The sequence below is a fragment of the Elaeis guineensis genome, chromosome 10 (assembly GCF_000442705.2).
Source record: "Elaeis guineensis isolate ETL-2024a chromosome 10, EG11, whole genome shotgun sequence".
Lineage (NCBI taxonomy): Eukaryota > Viridiplantae > Streptophyta > Magnoliopsida > Arecales > Arecaceae > Elaeis > Elaeis guineensis.
Window position 1 is genome coordinate 3427028 of NC_026002.2, and position 21456 is coordinate 3448483.

The window sequence follows — 21456 nt, forward strand, 5'->3', positions numbered from 1 at the left end:
GATTTGACGGAACTCTCATGTAATGTCATAGTAGAAGGGGATGATGTAGATGGTGACATCATAGCAGCCAAACAAAATTCATAATTAAGGTCCGAATTGAATAAATTTAAAAGTTGAATATTTTGATTGTACTGAATTGAAGTTTCAGAAAAAATTGAAAACTCACAAATAATTCAGAATTTTTTACAAAATTAATCCTAAAATAAGACCCACCCTAGATACCAACATTGCCAGAGGATTTAGAAGGGGGCACTGAAGGAATGCATAAATGCCTTTGTTTGCTTCTCTTGTAAAGGGATTGGACACTCATCTAGGGTGTGTTCCTCTTCACAAGATTCTTGTCGAGGAAGTCCATGGAAGTTAGAAGGCAGTCATCACATTCCCTTGCCTATTGCCGGTGGAAAATGAAACCAGAGCATGCTTCAACGAAGCATTATGCATTGGAGTGGTTCAAGTTTTCACCTCCAACAATAGGCCAATCTCCTCTGCTCAGCTTGCTAGAGGGCTAAAAGCTTGGTTGCAAGGATATGTACAACAATCCAAGAGCTCACCTAGAAAGATTAGATGAAAAATATTGTTCTAAGTTCCTTGGTCCAGTATATCTGCTAACTGATGTGAAACTAAATATATATCCACATGAATCCTTGCATATTTTTCCATTTATATCTTAGTATTTTAACTAGGTTAAGATTTTTAATTCAGTCGTATCTAATCACAGATGCTAAAATCAATCCATGGTCAACTCCAATAGGCCCTTTACAGCGTACTCTAATCGGTATAGACCACACATCGCATATTTTTAATACCGTTTATGACCATCCAAAACTCACCCAAAAAAGAATTGTTGACTTTGCAACTCTAGAATCGCTCTATCTTAGACAGCAATGCCTCGTACTGTGACGTGATGTAGAAGTCATCCATGGAAGCTCTAAATGCAGCTAGGCTCAATTTTAACATGAAATTTGGCTTCACAACAGCAGACACTGTTGCTGGCTCACTCTCACCTGCACAATACAAATTGGGTGCAACTGCTCGGTTGCAGGCTTGCAACCTGCTACCGTATCGTAGGACCTTAAAAACTATATCCTTCCTCATATGTGCCCTCTCAATGCATACCATCAACAAGAATATGACATTAGCTCATCAATGATCTACCATCTCTAGACTACTTACACATCAAAACACATAATTTTTGGTGCAGCCCCCATCATTTGGTCAGAACTGAACGGATCCATTTTCAAATCCAATTAACCAGGTTCTAGTCCACCTACATATACGTTGAGAGGTGGCTTTATTCTTGTACTCCATCCTCATCTCTTTGTTCTTCTTCAGTTTCATACTTTCACCAAGATCCGTCACGATAGTGTCCATACCTATGGCTGCATCCGTTACTACAGCGAATCCAAAAATTAAAAAAAATGATGCATTCACCCAATCATTGCAGTTAGAAAGAAATAATCTTAATTACACTCTGTCCTTAAAAATGAAGGAGGTAGATTGAATTAAAAACTGGCAAGGGATGGGAACAGACAAGAGTATACAAAGGTGAGCTGTACAAAATCATCTAAGGGATTGGGCTTGAGTTGATCAGAAATTTCACAAAGAACATTGCAGGCTGATTAGCTGAGCACCACCAGCGACTGAATTTTGTGAAGGATGTCGATGAGTTTGTTAATCTAGCATCAGCTGAGTTGCTCTTATAGCGGAGAAGCATTCTGAACTCTGTCCTTTGCCATACGTGCCTGAGGAAGAAAAGCACAACAAACCGATGAGGAAAAATGTTAAGATGAGGAGCCGAAAAAAAAAAGTTCTTCCTTCTTTTCCCCTGGCGTGCTAGAAAATACAGATTTGGATGGCTGTAGTTCCATATCTTATCTTTGGTTCACAAACATTCCTTTCTAATATTTGTTGACTCAAATAGGGAAACATTGATGGAATATCTGAGATATGATATAGAAAACTTGCAGTAAACACCTGAGTTAACCTTATTAATGTCGACTAACCAATAAGGGTGAGTAAGGAACCTTCAAGATGACTCTAAATGGCTCGAAAAGGTTTGATGGTTACAGTTCGAATGAAACTTAACTCAAATTGCACGGCTAACTATTATAAGCAGAGGAACATCTATGTCTTAACCTGTTCAGGTCATTACCTATTGAGAAAATGTTATAATGTGTGTGTGTATGCAAGCATGCATGCATATGACATCAGTAGGCAGCTGATTATTCTCTAAGGATCCCTACTGTTCTAGACAAGGCATCAAATTATAATTTGAATGATCTCAGAATTAGATACGAGAAAAAACTACTGAGAGAAGGAAGGTGGGGGGGAGGGAGGGAGGGGGAGAGAGAGAGAGAGAGCTGGCATTCCCTTAGTAGGAATGAACTGCAAAAACAATTATCCTAAGCCCTCTGTGCAAATTTAATCACATTAAACTCAGTTAAGGGGAAGGTATGATTGAATTCTCTTTTTTGCTTAATCTATATATATATATATATATATATATATATATATATATATATATGAGAATAATATAGAACATTTTATCACTCTTGATACTTTTCACTAATAAGTGAATTAGGCACTAAACTCTGACCATGCACAGTAGAATAATTTGTTTCAAAAAGTTCTTCCATCCATTTAGATTGGTTTAAACAAGATTATGGATTACATATGAAAACAAACATGTAAAAGGTATCATCAGGTAATCCTTCTTAATTCGTAAAAAACTACAAATAGCTCAGTTTTGGGATGTTCAGATCTGGTGCAGCTATCCAGATAGAATACACTTGCTATAATCTAATGATTTCGTATATGAAAAGCCTCACACCAACTTATCTAACATACAAAGCTATGCATGCATTTGCAAGCGCAGTTAGTTGAAAGAAGTCATTTCTATTGAAAATTAATTCATTGAAGGCACTTACTTCTTTCTCCCAGTTAGTACATAGGATGATGGTTATAAGCAACAACGCTTGCACAAATAGGCCACATATGAGTCCCACCCAAAGACCCTGTTTTTCATCACATAATTGATAGAGCAATCAGCATTTAGACACACAGAATAAATTAACTCAAAATCCATGTTAGAAGTATAATAATGAAATAGCTCACCTTTCCTCCAAAGTGAAAGACAAGAGCTAAAAGAACAGAAGATGGCATGCCCACAATATAATGAGCTCCAAGGTTAATATAAGCACCAATCTTCTGCCAACCACATCCTCTAGCAATTCCTACATGTTGAGACATTTCTTAACCTGAGATCTGATTTATTTGAACAGCCATTAATTAAAATGATTTTGAGAATAACTGAAGTAGCTAGTAGCAGAGGAGAAAAGGCAGTAAGAAACATCTGAAAAAATAGTTTGACTTTGTTATCAGACGATAATTATAAGAAATGTTTGTACCTGAAAGCACGCACTGGATTCCATCTAAAAGATTAGCAACTGCTAGAATTGGCATCATAGCATCCACATAATTCACCACTTCCTCTTCATTGCTGTATGCATATCCCCAAAATTTTCGAACCAAAACAATGATCAATCCCACCACCAAGCCTTGCGTAATGGCCATGAATACAGCAATGCATACTCCCAGGTAAGCAGCCTGTGGGCGCCCAGCACCTAGTTCATTTGAAACACGTGTACTACAAGAAATCACAAAAGACAATAAGGAGACTGGTGATGTTTAGGAGAAGATGTAATGGCTACTCCTGGCTTAACTAACCTTGCAGCAGCACCAAGGCCAAAGGGGATCATGAAGAGCAATGAACTAATGTTAAGCCTGAGGAAATAGAATACTTATTAGTAAACAAATATCAGGAACATATTATGCTCTGTGCGCTGGCCAATGATATATTTAATATAAATAATTAACTTTTTAGTTCTAGTCCTGTGTCCTTAGCCTTCATCTATCAAATGTTTGATTATTTCAGACCAATACTAAACCATCAGAGTCAGTGATGTCTAGGAAAAAGAATTGGTCAGATGGAGAAGCATGCTTACATTATTGACATCACTGATGTTTCAAGCTTCGGATTTGGAAGAAGACCAGAAACAAGCACAAGCAACTCAAATGACCAGAATACCAAGCTGCCCACAATCGCAAGAGAAAGTCTCAGTAAACAACATATTACATAGTGACAAAACTATAAATATGATCCAAAGCACTCTGGTGGCAGACTGATATGTCAACACATCAAGGCAGTTATAGAATGAGGAATAGTAATTTATCTAATTAATGAGATAATGGAGATAAGCAAAATGTGCTTACCAAACCATAACAGCTGGTGGAACAGCTAGTTTAATGAAGTTGAAGATGCCATGAAAGGCCTCACTCGAAAGGCCAGTCCATGTCCTTTTGCAGACAGGAGATAACCTGACATAAAGTGCCAATAGGAACACATTGAACCAGTAAGAGATAGCATTTGCCAAAGCAGCACCTTTGCTACCAAGGCCAGATTTGAATACCAATATCCAACAAACAAGAATGTGCAGCAAAGTTGTGACCCCTGAGCTTAGCATTATTGGGAGAACAATGTTTTGGGTCTGTAAGAACTTAATATGGCATTGTAGCAGGCCATATGCAAATAGGATTGGAATCATCCAACGAGCATAAAATCCAGCTTCCATTGATATTTCTGGGTCTTGTGCGCATGCCATAAGAATTTGAGTTGTGTAAGCCCAGATGATGGCAATTGGGACGCTGAGGAGTGTAACAACAAGCATAGCCCTTTGCATATGGATCCCTAGCATGTTGTATTGTTTTGCACCAAATGACTGTCCACACAAGGTGTCTAATGTGCTTCCAAATCCCATCTAGTCAAAGGAACAGGTGAAAAAAGAAATTAAAGATTAGTCACATCATGATATCTTCAGAGAGAGATAAACGTTTAGAAAACACCATATATATATATATATATATATATAAATAAAAAATAAAAACCTCTCTCTTTTTTTACATGCATGCATGCATACATACATACATACATACATACATATGTGTGTGTGTGTGTGTCTGGGTATGTAAGTATTTGTGTGCGCATGCACAGAAATACACACACACACACACGTGTGTATCTGTGTGTGTATATACACAGAGAGAGAGAGAGAGATGCACAATTGTATGCATTTTAGGGATAGTTTTAATATGAATTTAGCATTTGAAATCAAAGCTGCGTGCAATTGATTAATCATCACATGAGAATATTCTAGAGTAAGCAGAAGCTTGTATTTGAATTCGTTATTTACATTCTTCGTTAATTCCAAAAGGAATACTGAGATTACTATAAGAAATTCAAAAGCTGTAAAAGCTTTCCCAATTTTCATAAAAATTACTATTACAAAGCATATCAAAGCCATTTAAATTAAACCCTTCTTGTCAAAAATTTTGCTGATAGTCATAACATGTAGAAGATGAAAAACATGACAACACACTGACAAGCAACTTTTTGATGCAAGCGCGCGCGGGCACAAAAAAAAAAAAAAAAAAGAAAAAGAAAAAGAAAAAAGAATGAAGCAATATAAGAGAAAAAGAAAGGTGGGATATCTTTCTAAAAATTGTGAATATATAATCGATCAAAGAGAAGATATTTGCAGAAGAATACAAGTGAATCACAGCCCATCACATGAACCATATATATTATATCATGACAATCAGATGTCGAAGTCCAAAATCCAAATTACTCTCTCTTTAAAAGATTATCACTGGAAGAAACAGAAGACTTGCAATCACTTTCTGGACAAAATAAACCACACCCTTATAGATTGCATGCTTCTGATATGATCGAAAATTGTCAAACCATACATTTGCGTGTGTGCGTGCGTGTGTGCGTGAGAGAGAGAGAGAGAGAGGCCCCAAACCAACACACTGAAACCAGTGACCCCAGCGAAGGAAATGGCCATGGAGGCACCAGCAAGAGCAAGCTCTCCAAGATGGCCAACAAACATCACAGATATCACTTGGATGATGTATTGCAACAAATTTGCTGTAATCAGAGGCCCTGCTAGCCACAGCTGCCTCTTGACCTCAGCTAAGACCTCCCCACTTTCCTTAGTGCTTGGGACCAGAGGGGCCTCCAGGCTTGGCTTCTCCATGATCTCTTCCCCTGCTCCCTTCTCTCTCTTACGAATAATGACAGGGAGGTGGTGGCCACGAGAGAGAACGCTGAGCTAAATGCTATATTGAGCCTGGAGAGGAGATTTGTGAAGATGGAAAGGTCACTCTCTTGTGAAAGATACCTCTTGTACCCACTACTGCTGGCAACAACCAATTAACCTCCATGAAGGGAGGGATGCACGATGCTGAATTCTGGCAAAACTCGATCAATTAACTCTTTATCTGCCGCGTTGATGGTGCATAACTCTTCAGACTACCACCGAGTTCTAACCTGGCTCCCTGATATCTCTCATCAACTTTTTTTTTTTTTTTTTCATCACATATAGAAGCCAAATAACTTGAGGTTTATGGTGATGTAATCAACACAACAAACAAATCTAGGTGCTTATCCATGTGATATCTCTCAGAAATATTTTTGAATTTTTGGGTCAGCATGCGACCTCTTTCATAAAGATGCCTTGTCAGAATGGCTAAAATAAGTTTTTTTTCGTTTAAATACGACAAGTTTCCGAGTTAGCATGACATCGTTTGAAATTTCTCGTAGGCGGACATGGTGGCTAGGCCACTTTATCAGTATCACATTAGCTCCGAAAACCGCCAGTAGCCGATGCTTGATATATTTTTGTTTTACTAAATACTGGGGGAAGACCCAGTTACATTCTTAAAAAAAAATGCTCGCAGCATCATCAGAAGCCAAATACATGAACTGAGACGGAAAATTAGAGGACCAAGAATATAGGCTCAGAAAGAGAGATGCCAAGATCGGTGATGTTAGCTTCATTAGCATCCCTTATGATGAGGTATTCAAACTCTGGACAATATTAAGAAAGGAAAGATCCCATAAATCTAAAGGCATATTTCTCTTCATGATGGGCGTATGACGTAGGGCCTTATATATGTATATATATTGAAAATGATCCACCTAACCATGCAATACAGCCTATCTCGATTCCTCTCTCTCTTTAACCTTCCCATCTTGCTTTTTGAGCAGCACTGGTCAAGTCCCAATGTCATTCAAGAAGGAAAAAGAGACATTTACATTATATATATATATATATATATATATATATGTGCGTGCGCATGCGCGCGCGCGCGAGAGAGAGAGAGAGATAACCCAGCCTGTTGGTGGGCCTAAAGCCCATTAAGTCCACTCAGAAAAAGAAAAAAAAGAAAAGAGAAGAAGACTTTCGATCGGAGTCCTAGGGTCATTGAAAGACCCTAAGGTTAGCCCTATAAGAACTCCTCTCCTCTCCTCTATGAGAGGACATAGCAATCACCGACGATCGTCGGTGTTTCCTCTCCGATTTCTTCGATTGAAGCTGCAGCCCCTCGATTCGTGCTCGCCGCGATTTCTCACCGGCGGAGTCACCAGAGGCTGAGATAAGCCCTTCTTCCTCTTCCTCTCTCCTCTCTTTACCTTCTTTATTAGGAGTGGAAATAGGCCAGGCCAGGCCAGGCTTTGGCTTAAACAGGCCAGGCCTGTATTGTAAAATACTAGCTTGAGCCTGACCTGTTGGACTGGTTCAGGCTTAAAATGAGGCTCGACCTGGCCTGTTTTGCAAAATAAAAAAGCCTGGCCTAGCCTGAAAGCCTATTTAAAAAGACTCTTCCGTCTTCTTGATTCTTGAAAGGGCTAAGATAATTGGATATTGATGGGTAAGATCAATAATTAATTAATTATATATATTAATAAAATAATAATTTTTATTAAATTATATATATATAATTTATACAGACCAGCCTGCAGGCTTTCAGGCCAGGCTTTGGAATTTTAGGCCTGACCTGTTTATTTAAACAGGCCTTTTTAAAAGCCTATACCTGGCTTATTTAGATAAATAGGTCAGGCCAGGCCAGGCCGACAGCAGGCCAGGCCGTAGGCCCCTGACAAGCCGTCTGGACTATTTCCATCCCTATTCTTTATCCAATTTCTCTCTCTAAATTCTCTCTATTTTTTCTCTCTACATCTTTTATTTCTTTTTATGGATTTTGTCTCTCTAGGGTCATTCTCTCTCTCTCTGATTGCATCACTGACCCTAGGATAAACTTGAGATGAAAATATGATGACCTGAGATTGCTTCGAAATTCATATAATAGATTGGATCCCGGACCGATCCTTATTCAAAATTGATAACATTGATCATGCTTAATCCATATTAAGTCATCCTGATATGACCTCTAATGATCTCAATCATGACTGTCATTTTTGAATGATACGAAGATTCTCTCTCCACTTTCTCTCTCATGATTGACTTTCTCTCTCTAAGAAGGTCTATGAATCCTGTACCGAGTCATGCTTTCATCTTTTAGGGGCTCATATTGACTCTAACAAGATGATCCGAAGTTACTTTGATATCCATGCTGTATGTCAACCTCATTTGATCATATCAAGGATCTTTCAAATTTATTATTAATGAACTCTATTGATTGATCTTAATTTAATTTGTGCTTCACAATTTCTTGATCAAGTCATTTAAATCTGACCCTCAGATCAGAGGCCCTGAATTGCCCTAGTATCTGGATGGTCCGACACATCCGATCAACAATTTTCTTTTCTTATGATTTAATCTTATTATATTTATGAAACAGAAATTGATGATGATTTGATATTTTAAGTAGGATTAGCTGATTTTTTCAACGAAGTCTGAAGATCTAAAATGAACGAGGTAAGTGAATCTTATGCTCCTTATTTATTTTTAAATAATTATATTTTTATGCAAAGAATTGCTGTTGATGAAATCATATTTTTCATAAAATAAGGATCAGCATATGTGATATGAAAAAGTATATTTTATTATGAACATTGATTCTATTAATGTATTTTATGAAAATAGCATGATTATAAAGTATGAATTTTATTATTTTTTTCATCTATATATATATGTATGTTTTAAGAAAAAGATATAAGGATTTCAATGGCTCTCAGATAGCTATGAATGAATCTCTTCGGGAAGGTTGACATCCGGAGCTAGCATCCACACAAAATATAGCCCTGCCAGCGGGTATAAAGTTGGCACATGAATCAAGAACTCTGTCGATTAAGAAGCATGGCCCTGTCACCGGTATAATAGTGACCTTAGCACGAATATCTGGGAGTAATATTTCGAAACTTGACATGAATACATGACAAGAATGATTTATTATTCATGATTATGAAATACACATGATTTTACGTATGCATGATTGATTTATGACTTGCTTTATTATATGCTCTATGAAATGCTTTATTTTGTATTATCTATTTTTTTTAAAATGTTGCATTATTATGGAAAACTTATGATTGATCCGATAAAGAAGCGTAAGTTCTACTTACTGGACTAGTGTAGCTCATATTCTTTTTATTTTTCTTTTCTTATACAGAGAAATAGGGCTAGGATCGCTGAAGAAAATCCAAGCTTTGGAGATCTGCGATGCAAGCTTGAAAATGTTGTAGCGAAAGTTTAGTTTATTTTATGATCACGGATTTGTAGTTATTTATGAATGTTGAGATTCGGATTGGTATTTGTTTTTGGATTTAGATGCTCTGAACCAATATTAGTTCAATTATTTGATGAATAATGGAATTGAATCTTTTTATTTGATGGATTTTAAATGATTATGATGGATTGGTTTCGTGTTATCATGGACTCTATCTCTCGATAATATGATCGTATTATGTCCCGAATTTGAAATGTGATATATATATATATATATATATATATATATATATATATATATATATATATATATATATATATATATATATATATATATATATATATATATATATATATATATATATATATATATATATATATATATTGTTTGATTGTTCTATCTTGTGATAGCCATGCTAAAACAAAATACGAATATTGGGTATGGTTGGGACTACATCCCGTTTGAGTGCAACTGGAGTCTGTAGATCGACCGGGACAACTTCCTTATAGATTTCAGCAAGTGGAGAAGGGCTGATGGCAACCAGATGAACAGGAGTAAGGAGTTCAAACTTCAACGGTAACAGGATGAACAGAGGAGTCCTGTGATTCCTCCGCTTGGCCCCAGGAAGTTCGAGGTAGGTGGCCAGTCTGCTGTAAATCATCCAAGTATCTTTCGCAAGAATCTTGGTTAGCAGGCCTCGATCTTTTAGTGCTCCTCAACCATCATCCAGTATGGGTTTTAAAACAAGACCTGCCCCAGATACCAACACTACTAGAGGATTTAGAAGGGGCCACCGCTTCCATTGCGGAGAAGCAGGGATGCTGCTGAAGGAATGCAGGAATGCCTCGGTATGCTTCCCTTGTAGAGGGATTGGGCACTCGTATAGGGTGTGTTCCTCTTCACTTACATCCTTGCCAAGCAAGTCCATGGAAATTAGAGGGCAGCCAGCGCATTCCTTCGCCTATTTGCCGGTGGATAACGAAACCAGAGCATGCTTCAACGAAGCATTATGCGTCGGAGTGGTTCAAGCTTTCACCTCCAACAATTGGCAAATTTCCTATGCTCAGCTTGCTAGGGGACTAAAAGCTCTATCGTAAGGATACATGCAACAATCCAAGGCCTCGACTGAAAATATGCTGGGCAGAAATTATTATTTAAGTTCTTGGATCTTAAACAAGTATTCAAAATCTATCCAATATATAACCAAGTAAAGATATATCCATATGGATCTTCACATATTCTCCCTATTTAAATCTTAGCATCATCCCCACATCAAAGATTCAAATTCAATCAAATCTAATTACAAAGATCACAGTCAATCTATGATCAATTTTCTTTTACCAAAAAAAAAAAAAAAATCTATGATCAGTTCTAATAAGATTATGCTACAATGTCTCCTGATCCATGTAAGCTATTGACTAAATATGCTTTGATATCATTTATAACAATCCAAGATGACATCCAAAAAAAATTGAGCTAGAAAATATTATTTAAGTACCTTTACATTGCATAAATACTCGAGATATATTTAATGCATAACTAATATAAAACTAAATATATATCTGTATGAATTCTCATAATATGATTCACTACTTTGGCTCTAATAGATTCCCAATCACCTTCTCTAATCATCATTAAGTGATTGCTGCTCAATTGAAAAGAGAGGTTCAAAACAAACGCTTCTCTTCCAGAGTGACACCGTGGTCTATCCAGGATGGAGGATGGGATCATTATATATTCCTACTTTTTCTTAATAAAAACTGGATGGCTCCTTGCCTCCCTTATCACCAAAAAAAAAAAAAGTAAAATAAGATAAAAATCTCCACAGATCTCTATCTGTCCCCATCTTGGAAAAAATTTAAGTTGCCATGTATACATGACAGAAGATGAGATGAAGACACACTAAAATCCTGGGACTCTCTCAATCACAGCTACACTAATCCTTCAATAAATTTAGGCCCTAATAAAGTTTTTCATTTTTAATGTTCAGTTTCCTTCTTATCCACTTGTTCGATATTGTGAAAAAGATCACAGTTGTCACAACCATTACAGACCATCTTCATGTGACATGGCATAAACAGTGAATTAATCCACCAAGGTCACTCTAGGATACCAATCATCACCAAGCTCCAAGTGTCTCCAAGCAACCATAAACACTGAACATGAAGATAATAATTCCAGTTACAGAAAATCCTTGGATTATACCTGCTCATGCCGAAGCAGCAGAAAAAAGAAGAAAAAGCAACCTACAGATCACCCTTTTCTTTACAACATGATAAAGCATGTTAACCATCCTTTTCTTCATCAAGTTTTTATTTCCATCGGTAGGGTGATATTGTGAAGTGAGATTCTGCCCATAACAATGAGATGATTCCTTCCTATTGTACATCAGTTGGACACCATGCTTTCAGTCTCTTTAACAAAGCCATCACCTGTCCAATCTTTGTCTGACTGCAAACCCTTTTTAACAGCTTTTCTCTGTCTGATTGCCTCTTGTTGCCGCTGCACTAAATCAGTATGTGTGGTAAAGTACTGAAGGGAAACCCTGAAATGAAGAGAGATGATTATTAGAAACTTAGAATATTGGAGAATTTCAGAACAGAAAACTGCAACGATAATGCACTCTGGAAGAGCAAGGAGAACAGCTTGGGAATTTAATATTTTAAAAATATGAAATCTGACTTCGGTGCCTTTAGAATGTCGTCATGCCAAGTCTAATGTCTAATGTTTCTGAAAGAAACGGAGGAAGCAAAATCATACCCTCGAAAATCTTCTATTGAAGTGAAGTTGTGTTTTCTCATGAAATCCTTCAGATCAGTACATAGTTTCTTCACAAGGCCATAACCATGCATCATTACTCCTGTGCATACCTGTAGAGAGAAAAAGCAGCACACTGAGGAAACCACAAATATGCATCCATACAAATTGCACTAAAATAAGGATACAGAGATAAATGATGAAGAAATTGAATGGAGAGTTTGACAATATTACCACAACATACTTTCTAAATATATGCAAGCATGTATACACGTATGTGTACATGCAAAAATACATAATGCATATATCTATACATACACAACACACACACACACATTTGTTGGGGGGGGGGGGGAGAGAGCATAAGCGACTGATTTTACCTAAAGATATAATTTTATTGAACCTAACAACCATAAATGCGACCTGGTTTGATCACATGAGTTAGCAATTCCATAACATAGTTTTAGGTCATCTTATTCCCTCTATCGTAAATGACAAAGATAAAGTTTGTATATCATAAAAATTATTTTTTATAGGCTGGAAATAGTATCATATACTCCCCCAGGGACAATTTTGGTTCTCAATATTCAAAACTTAATGGTTGCAAACCAGATAAATTTGGTTCGGTAAAGGTCCATGCCACCTCTGAAATCCTCACTAGTACTAATCTTGCTGACCACTACATGTAAAAGAACCATCTTTAGGGTAAATGTTATTCAGGTAATTAGAAAATTAAGAAAAGGACTATATTGACAGAGAGCATTGGTCTTTTCACAGTACAGATAGATCTCTCAAAGTGTGTGTATTAGTGTAAAAGAGAAGGGAATGGGATATTAATTGAAGCCCTTACAAGTTAACATGATGACGAATAATAGGAAAAAAATTACTGCTAATTTTCTGGAAAATGATAGCTGACTTCAATAAGGAATGCAAGCAGAAAGGAAAACTTACCTGAACAGTATTTGCACCAAGTAGAATAAATTCTGCAGCATCACCACCTGTCTCGACCCCTCCAATTCCAGAAAGTGAATAGTCTTTATCATATTCTTCTTTCATCATTTTTGCAATCTGCATCACTTTTGCAAGTGCAATAGGATGAACTGCCTTTGCAGAATATCCACCTGGTGTAGAGTACCTACACATAATTAAAAAAAAAAAGGAAGAAGAACAGACTGGTAATAATTTAATATTTTTGTAACATGAAGCAAAGAGTTGTCCTGTTTAACGAGTAATGACTAACCCCTCAACACATGGTTCCGGGTGTAAAGTGTTGAGATCAATGCCCATCACACTCATGATTGTGTTTATTGCAGATACTCCCTCACATCCTGATTTCAGAGCCACCCTAGCCGGCTAAAGAGCATAAAAATTTGCAAGCACATGTAAATAATGAGGACAAGAAACAGAATGTATACATATTTGACTTAACAATGAGATAAAAAAAGGATAAACCATGAAACTACTAACAGCAAGGAACAAATGACTGGTTCCAAGGGAAATTTGCCATTGAAACTTTCAGATATACACCACTCAGAGTTCTAACAACATATCATGACTTTTAAGAGCTAATGATTTGGTACAAGATTCAAATGATTGCAGCCAAGTTGAATTGATTGTAACTTTCAGATATAGAGCACCCAAAGAGAATTCTAACAACATATCATGATTTTACAGTATAACAACTAACGACTTGGGTTGACCAAGTTGATTTAATTGAGGCATGGTATGACCTAAATAACGTAGAAGTTGTGCACTCATTCAAAATTCTTAAATCTTCAGCTACTCCCAAATTATGCCTCTTTCTACTGATATTATGATTTAGAAGCAACACCTTTAGAGTTTTCAACCTCTTCGGGAAAGAAAATCAGAAATCAAAATTTTGTTGCAAAATGATGGCGGACAGTTTGAATGTTAGTGATAAAGTCAAGTTCATCCTCTAATTTTATTGCCTAATACGAATTAGATTAATATTTTCTTTTTCATATCATAATAACATAATAGCACAAGGAAATGCATGCTTCATGTAAAATTTGACTTAACATACTATCTAAAGACAAATCTTTTAGCTATTCCCTGATTTCTACTTATGAGATGTACTCAGAGAAAACAAAGTATGCCATAGAATAGAGAACACCAATTATTGCACATGGGTAATGGAAGGCAAGTTCACAAATAGACTTCCTAATGCATATGTCCACCAAACAAATACTTCTGTAAAACAAGTCTGAGAGCATTGGTAGGATACAGATAAACGAGTATGTCTCTGATGATGTACAGGACTCACAAAAAGGAGCAGTGCCTTGGAACAATATGGGATCATAAGGCATGACACTTGAACAGAAATTTGTAAGGTGGTTGACAAACTTCAGTGTATAAAACAGAATGTTAGGCTAGGGAGGGCCCATGAGCATAAGAAGAAAAATCCGAAGTTTGAGATGGATGTCTCGCTAACTCAGGAAATATAAAGTTTGAAATGAGTAATCTGAAGAAGGTCAGCAGTACAATAGCAGAGAAACAAAAAGAGGATTAAACCATTGAGAATGAAAAGACATCTTCACTGTTGATTAGGAGGTAATTACTTGTCCTTGAATAAAGATCACTTGGGAGATAGCATGCCTATGTTCAAACTCCGATTAAATAACAAAGCTTGAGATTTATGTTTTGACTAATCAAGTCAAAAAAGATTGCTCAGCTTAATTAAGTGCTGAGAAGTAATAGCATAGTTTGCAATTATGCAACCATAGTACAAAAGGATCTTATTATCATGTAGTGCTATCATCCAATCTATCATATGTGCTTAGTGAAAGACAATAAGCTAAACATACAGAGCCCATGGAAGATGACGGAGCATGTTTCCAAGTAGTTGAATGGCATATTGATATAGTTCAGTTTAGGGCTAAAAAATAGTAAAAGGGTATCTTAGATATCCGCACAATAATAATCAGCTAGTGAAACAGAAAGGGAATCTGGCAGGCAGAGTGATGGGCTGATATGGTTGGTTTTCACCTTTTTGGGTTTTTAGCTCCTGAAGTGCAGCTCAATGTCATTTGAGCTTGAAAAACTGAGGTTAGAGCTTAAAACTAGTCCATTCTGTGGGCTTTCAAAATCCAAGATATGAAGGTAACTTCTCGTTTTGGAGCTACATGATTATTCTGCATTCCTCATGGATCCTACATGCATATTTTAGTGGGTCTTTCAAGTTGAATATGAAAGATATGCCCTTTCTATCAATTTTACTTGCTTCCTAAACTTAAAGCAATGAATGTGCATATTGGCCTAATCATGCATAAGTTAGCTAAACTAAAGTATACACCAGAACAGACAAATTTCTTTCTTATATTGTCCATGAAAATTATTCTTATATAATGTACACTAGTTTTAAATAAAAGAAACAAAAATATGAAATTGATCATTTATTACTTTTTGAATAGAACATCTGACACACTTATCTATGGCATGACGTGGAAGTAAACATCCATTTTAATTGTTGTGCTTATTTTTTTTTAAGATTTAAAACAGTCAAAAGAAAAATCAAACTAAAAAAAAAAAAAAATCTTTTGTGTTAAAATATATGGTATTCTATTGTCCATTGCAACATCTAAGAATCTTATCATGTTTTTATAGTAACTCTTTTACTTTTTAAAAAATAATATTATGTACCAATTATGGTCAAAAACAACCTAGATTTTTCTTGTTATTAATATTATTCATATCCTGCTATTAGAAGTAATATTAAAATATATTCTGTAGGGCCTTCTTTGCTTTTCTTGTATATGATTCATAGTTTCAACATAAAACCAACATTCTTTTGTGATTTTGTTGATGACAGACCGAAACTCAGGCAACAACGCCAACACTGTCAAAACCAAAACTGAGGTTGCCATCATATCCTGTTGAGTTTTGTTCCATCTGTTCATGGTTCAATCCATAAACAACCATGAATATGTTGTTATCATCGGATTTGTTGAGTTGTTGGATGACGTTAGCTGCTTTTTCATAATAACATATTACAATGTCAGCTACTTCAAGTTATTGTCCTTCTCAATTTGGGAATTTTTACAATGAAGTAAAATTATATCTATGAGCATACAGATTTAGGCCAACAATTGATAAGGTTTTATACTGAGATAATCTGAAAGTAGCCAAAATGCGTCGGCCTTAGGCTCACTGCATCATTCTTCAGAAAAAGAAGCTTTATATACTCCAGATCATGCTATGAAGATGAACAATTTACTACAGGAACTACACAACTGTTATTTTTTTATAGTATTATTGCAAGATATCATTTCTTGCATAACATAATACAAACATTATTGATCATGAAAGAACATAGCAAATCAAATGCACCATCTAGATTTTTCCCTATTTATTGCCAAAAATAAACTGTGCATAAAAGTACCAATACAAAGACCAAAGCACAATGGTTAACAATATAAGTTACCAACCTGGGTAATATCTGTTATGTTTGGAGTCATCTTTGCCCAAACAGGTACGGTGGCTTTCTCATTTATCCACCCACATACCTCCTCTAAAAGTGCACAATCTTGGCCCACTGCAGCTCCCATCTTTCGCTCCGGCATGCCATGGGGACATGAGAAGTTGATCTCGAGGGCATCCTAATTATGATATTGATTATCCACATGCATTAGCTCTTGAGTCTTGATAGAAGTTTAAACAGTTGGATCCCAAGAAATAGTTAGAAAAGGGAGAATGAAAAAGAAAATACCACTCCAGTTGCCTCAACTCGTTCAATAAGCTCCTGCCAAGCACCTTTATTGTATTCCTCCATAATTGAAGCAATGAGTATCCTCTCTGGATACTCTTCTTTAAGTTGCTTAAACTCATTTAGCATAGTTTCAAGAGGCCTGTCACTAATAAGTTCAATGTTCTCCCACCCAATAATCGATCCCTTGACTGAACCATTTGATCCTGCTCGGAGCCGAGCATAACGAGGAGTTACATTTACAACTTTAGCAGCATCCAAAGATACCTAGCATACATAGATCCAAACTTGATTTTTTAATTAACACAAGTTTTGAATTAAAGATTTTCTCTTTAGAAAAAAGAACTACCGCTATCAACATATATTGTTGGCAATGTCAACAATATTAGGAGCAAAGAGTTGCAGCAAGTATTATTGAAGTAAAAATTACACCTAGTATTCAGGATAAGGAGGTGAAAGAAGTTTGGCAACTAATATGGTTGACGTGAAAGCAATCAACCATATGGAATATTTGTTGATTTATGAATGAAGGAAATGAAAAAATAACTAAATTATGAATAATAGCCTGCTGAGTAAATGTTATAACCAAACTTCTGTTAAAGTTTGCAGCTTATATTAACATCCAAAAGAGTGAAAGATCACAAACATCACATGATTGTAAACATCCATTTGATTATTGAAAATTCAAAATCAATTGTACAGTTTTTGAGATATCAGTTTACACCCAACAGATTTTGAAGGTTAGGTAGAATTTGTACAGTTTGTATAATTTTGAACGATATGAATCATATTGCCACCTCACTGACAAGATGGTAACCTTCATATTCTATCAGGTCATGTGTAGACCCGTACTTAGCAAATAGTCTTTAGCATTGCTAAGTAATGCACCAACATAAGAGTGACGCACCAACATAAGAGTGATGCACCAACATGCATACCAATTTTTTTCATCCATTTTATTTCTGATTATCACTTTTTTAAAAGGTATATGTTTCATCAGAGTTGTCCTTCCTAACATAAATTGGTTAAATTAATATGCGGTTTAGAGCAGCCTGTTAGTGCAGCATTTGTGATTTCGGTGTTTTCACAACAACAGAGTATCTTTTTGAAGGTTGAGTGATTATTACATAACAATATTAAATAGTTAAAAAAAAGGTATATAAATTTGGAATTCTTAACATAAACTTGATGCTTCTAATAACATATTAGTTTATCATCAATATATCAATGTGGGATAATTGTTGACACCTAACGGCTAGAGCTAGCATCATCTGCTGACACTATTTAAACACTCATAACATGCACATCAAAGACTTTGAAGTAAATTATATGAGATCTAGCCAATATCTTGAACTTTTGTTCACAAACTGTGATAAATATTAATGTTAGGAAAAATCTATCATATGCATCTATACTAAAATGGAATTGATCTTTTTGGTAGACATAGGTTTCATGAAAAGGACGTCATCAAGTATGACATGAAGTTGCAAGAATTAGTGGCCTTTGAAACATCATGATATTATATTAGCAAGAATATGATGTACCACAATAAATAATTATGAAAGATTGAAAGGTCTAGCAGCACAAAGAATCCATTACATCCTATATACGATCCCATTTGGTTTCCTTTCATCTTTTAGTATCCATAACATCATAGCTTGTGTATTCCTTTTACTTCACTACAAATCAAATTATGTCATTTTCACACCATATTTACTTTTTGTTAAAAAAGTTTGCAGATGCTTATATCCAAGGATCAAAAAAATCTAATCGAAGTTTCAGACAAAATTCACCAAGAAAATGGATAACTGTCTGCCGTATATTACCACCAGCTTCAAAGTTAAAGAATACAAAAACAGAAAAATATAGAAAGCAGAGAATTATAAAAAAGCAGGAATTTTGATGCAGAATCCAAGAAGAAAAGAAAACATAAATATACTTTCAGTCAAAAGGTTCCTTCTTGAAGCCACATGACATATCAGTTCCAGAAATTAGAGAAAGGAAAGCCCTTTGGGCTTGTTTGATCCAAAAACAAAATTATTCCAGGATATCCAACAAACATAAAAGCCTAGAAACCAAGAAGCAAATCGATTTAGATTTCTTTTAGCACCAAAAAAAAGCGACTTTTACGAATCTACATGACATCTCCGTTGAGAAAAACAGGCGAACGAGAAATAAAATCCAAACGGATCTACGAAAGTCAAAGAACGAAACTCCCTGCAACCTAACCCCAAGAGTCAAACCAACAAACTACTACCTTGACTGAAATTTAATTAAAAAAAAAACGATTTTTCCAATAAAACAGAGCAACAAAGAGTTAGATCAGGGCAGAGTCGTGGATTCGATCCATACGGTTTTGGAGATGACGGCACCCCATCCCTCGTCGAAGGCCCGCTTCATGACGGTGTAGTTGGTCCCCGGCGGCCCCGACGCGATCACGAAAGGGTTGGGCATCTCCAGTCCGTTCACCCGGACCCTGAGGTCCGGCTCCGGAGCCCCTCCCTCGCCGGCCGCCGCTGCCGCCGAGACCACACGCAGGCCCACCCTCCGCGGCCGGATCTCCGGCCGCGCGGGCCCCCTGGAAGCCAAGAGCGGGCTCCTGCCCATCGAACTCCTCAGAGGCAACGATTCCATAGCTATGGCTTCCTCTCTCCGTTTCTCTGTTCTCGTGCAAACAAGCAAATAGAGAAAGAAGGTGAGAGACGAGAGAGAGAGGAAATACGAGGCTTTGGACAAAGAGGAGGAAGAGGAAGAGGGAGATGGGATTGGTATTCTGATGAGTTGGCAGAGAATGGCGTACGTGGGAAAGAATCTTATTTTATATTCAACAGCGATATGCTAAATATCATTCAAAATAAAAGTCACTCGGGTATCTTGCATGAATCCATCCTTTGTAAGATCCAGCGTTGGATCGTCCACCTTTTGCTTTGAGATTTGTGGACTACGCTGCTGCATCAGATGATTTTTGTTGAGTTGCTAGATATTTTATTTCCTGATTCCAATATATATATTTGCATATATAATAAATCTCAAGTTATCAGAAAAAAAAAAAAGAAAAAGATGCATTCCATTGTAGCAGTTGAGAATGAGTTTGAATTGTATTTTTTTTTACACGAAATAATGATTAACCGTTGGATCGCGCCTCCCACAGCTGTCGAAGCATTTTGAACGTCACCTTTTATCTATATGCATAGCTCTCATGGCAGCCGTTGCACAACTCAATGATACATCTTGTAAAAAAAGATGATTCATTCTTTCATACGATGGATACAATTCAGATTTATTGATAATATACCTATTTAGTGATATTTTGAACCAAAGTACTTTAGGGACCACAGGAACAAGAACCCATCATAATTGAATCTATAATCCTATTTTAGCAAAATTGATGGATGATTGAGAGCTCGGCCTAATAATATAATTCAATAAAAATATCTTAAACATTTTCTATCCTAAAATTTCTACTCGATTTGGTCTAACCTACATGTCTCAATCAACCATGCAGGATTGAGTTTAAGATGGGATCGGATATGGTTGGATCAGAGAAATAGACTAGCTTAGCCTTACTTTCATAAGTTGGACTTGCCCTCTATTTGACCAGTTCTGTTTTAGAAATAGGCTAACTTGGTCATTAATGAGAAATTATATCTTATCTAAGAAAATGCTACAGGACTCCACCCATCACATAGAAAGTTTCTCTCGGCTCTTGCATGAAATTTGGTGATCCTACTGACTCTCTCATGAGTCATATCTAGTTTAATCCCCTTTTTTTTTTTCTTCCTCCTTTTTTTTTTATTGAGAAAAGGAAGAATCCAGTCAAAACCAGATGCAGCGCACATGCTTATATTCTACATGATTTATTTGAACTCTTTGTTGGGAATTAGCTTAATGATTTTCTTTTTCTTTTCAAAAAAAATAGTTAAAGCCAATGTTAAAGTAAGAGTCGAATCGAGATGCATCTTGACACGGCCAACTTTTATTGGAATAAGAGAATCTCAACATACCTCAAGTGGTATACAACCACACACCGGATCAAGATTCATTTTTTTGGTACTGATTTTATATCGATGCCATTATTTTACGGTATCATTATGTCCAAAGATTAGTTTGATGCATTGAATATCGGTATGTCCCTATATCACATTATATATGGTTCGATATCGTTATAATACAATATGGTCGATATAACAAATTTTATATGGGATCTCTATATCCTGGGTTGCCACGCACCTTGCAGGTAGGGTACAAATAAAACTGCACCCTAGTTTGAGGGTAAGCGGAGATTCTGAATCTCCTTATAAAATGTGAGACACATCAGAGCTTGAAGGAGCCATAACTTTCTTCTTAAAAATTTCCAAGGCGTCGCTTCAGAAGGCCCCATGCCGTGCCAAGTGACAAGGACCCTTTTGGAGGCACCCGGTCTTCCATGGATACAACCTTCTTAA

At 36.3% G+C, this 21456-nt stretch overlaps 2 protein-coding genes across 3 annotated transcripts; both read right to left on the minus strand.

Moving 5' to 3' along the window:
- Nucleotides 1-1384: 1384 nt before the first annotated feature.
- Nucleotides 1385-6531, minus strand: LOC105036777 (protein DETOXIFICATION 16). 2 transcript variants are annotated; one of them, XM_073245063.1, is made up of 8 exons: nucleotides 5862-6154; nucleotides 4273-4817; nucleotides 4005-4091; nucleotides 3727-3783; nucleotides 3408-3646; nucleotides 3115-3233; nucleotides 2928-3014; nucleotides 1385-1742 (listed from the first exon to the last, which is right to left on the minus strand). In XM_073245063.1, exons 1-8 carry the CDS (start codon nucleotides 6093-6095, stop codon nucleotides 1698-1700), a joined length of 1413 nt encoding a protein of 470 aa, XP_073101164.1. In that variant the 5' UTR covers nucleotides 6096-6154; the 3' UTR covers nucleotides 1385-1697. The 2 variants fall into 2 exon arrangements, 1 of the variants encoding a protein (XP_073101164.1); XR_012135060.1 differs by lacking the exon at nucleotides 1385-1742 and having other exon boundaries at nucleotides 2985-3014; nucleotides 3115-3264; nucleotides 5862-6531.
- Nucleotides 6532-11665: 5134 nt separating this feature from the next.
- On the minus strand, nucleotides 11666-19778 carry LOC105053171 (dihydropyrimidine dehydrogenase (NADP(+)), chloroplastic). The gene is made up of 7 exons (XM_010934229.4): nucleotides 19364-19778; nucleotides 17015-17278; nucleotides 16734-16904; nucleotides 13529-13641; nucleotides 13240-13423; nucleotides 12292-12401; nucleotides 11666-12076 (listed from the first exon to the last, which is right to left on the minus strand). The coding sequence occupies exons 1-7, from the start codon at nucleotides 19643-19645 to the stop codon at nucleotides 11920-11922; spliced, it is 1281 nt and encodes a 426-aa protein (XP_010932531.2). The 5' UTR covers nucleotides 19646-19778; the 3' UTR covers nucleotides 11666-11919.
- Nucleotides 19779-21456: the final 1678 nt, after the last annotated feature.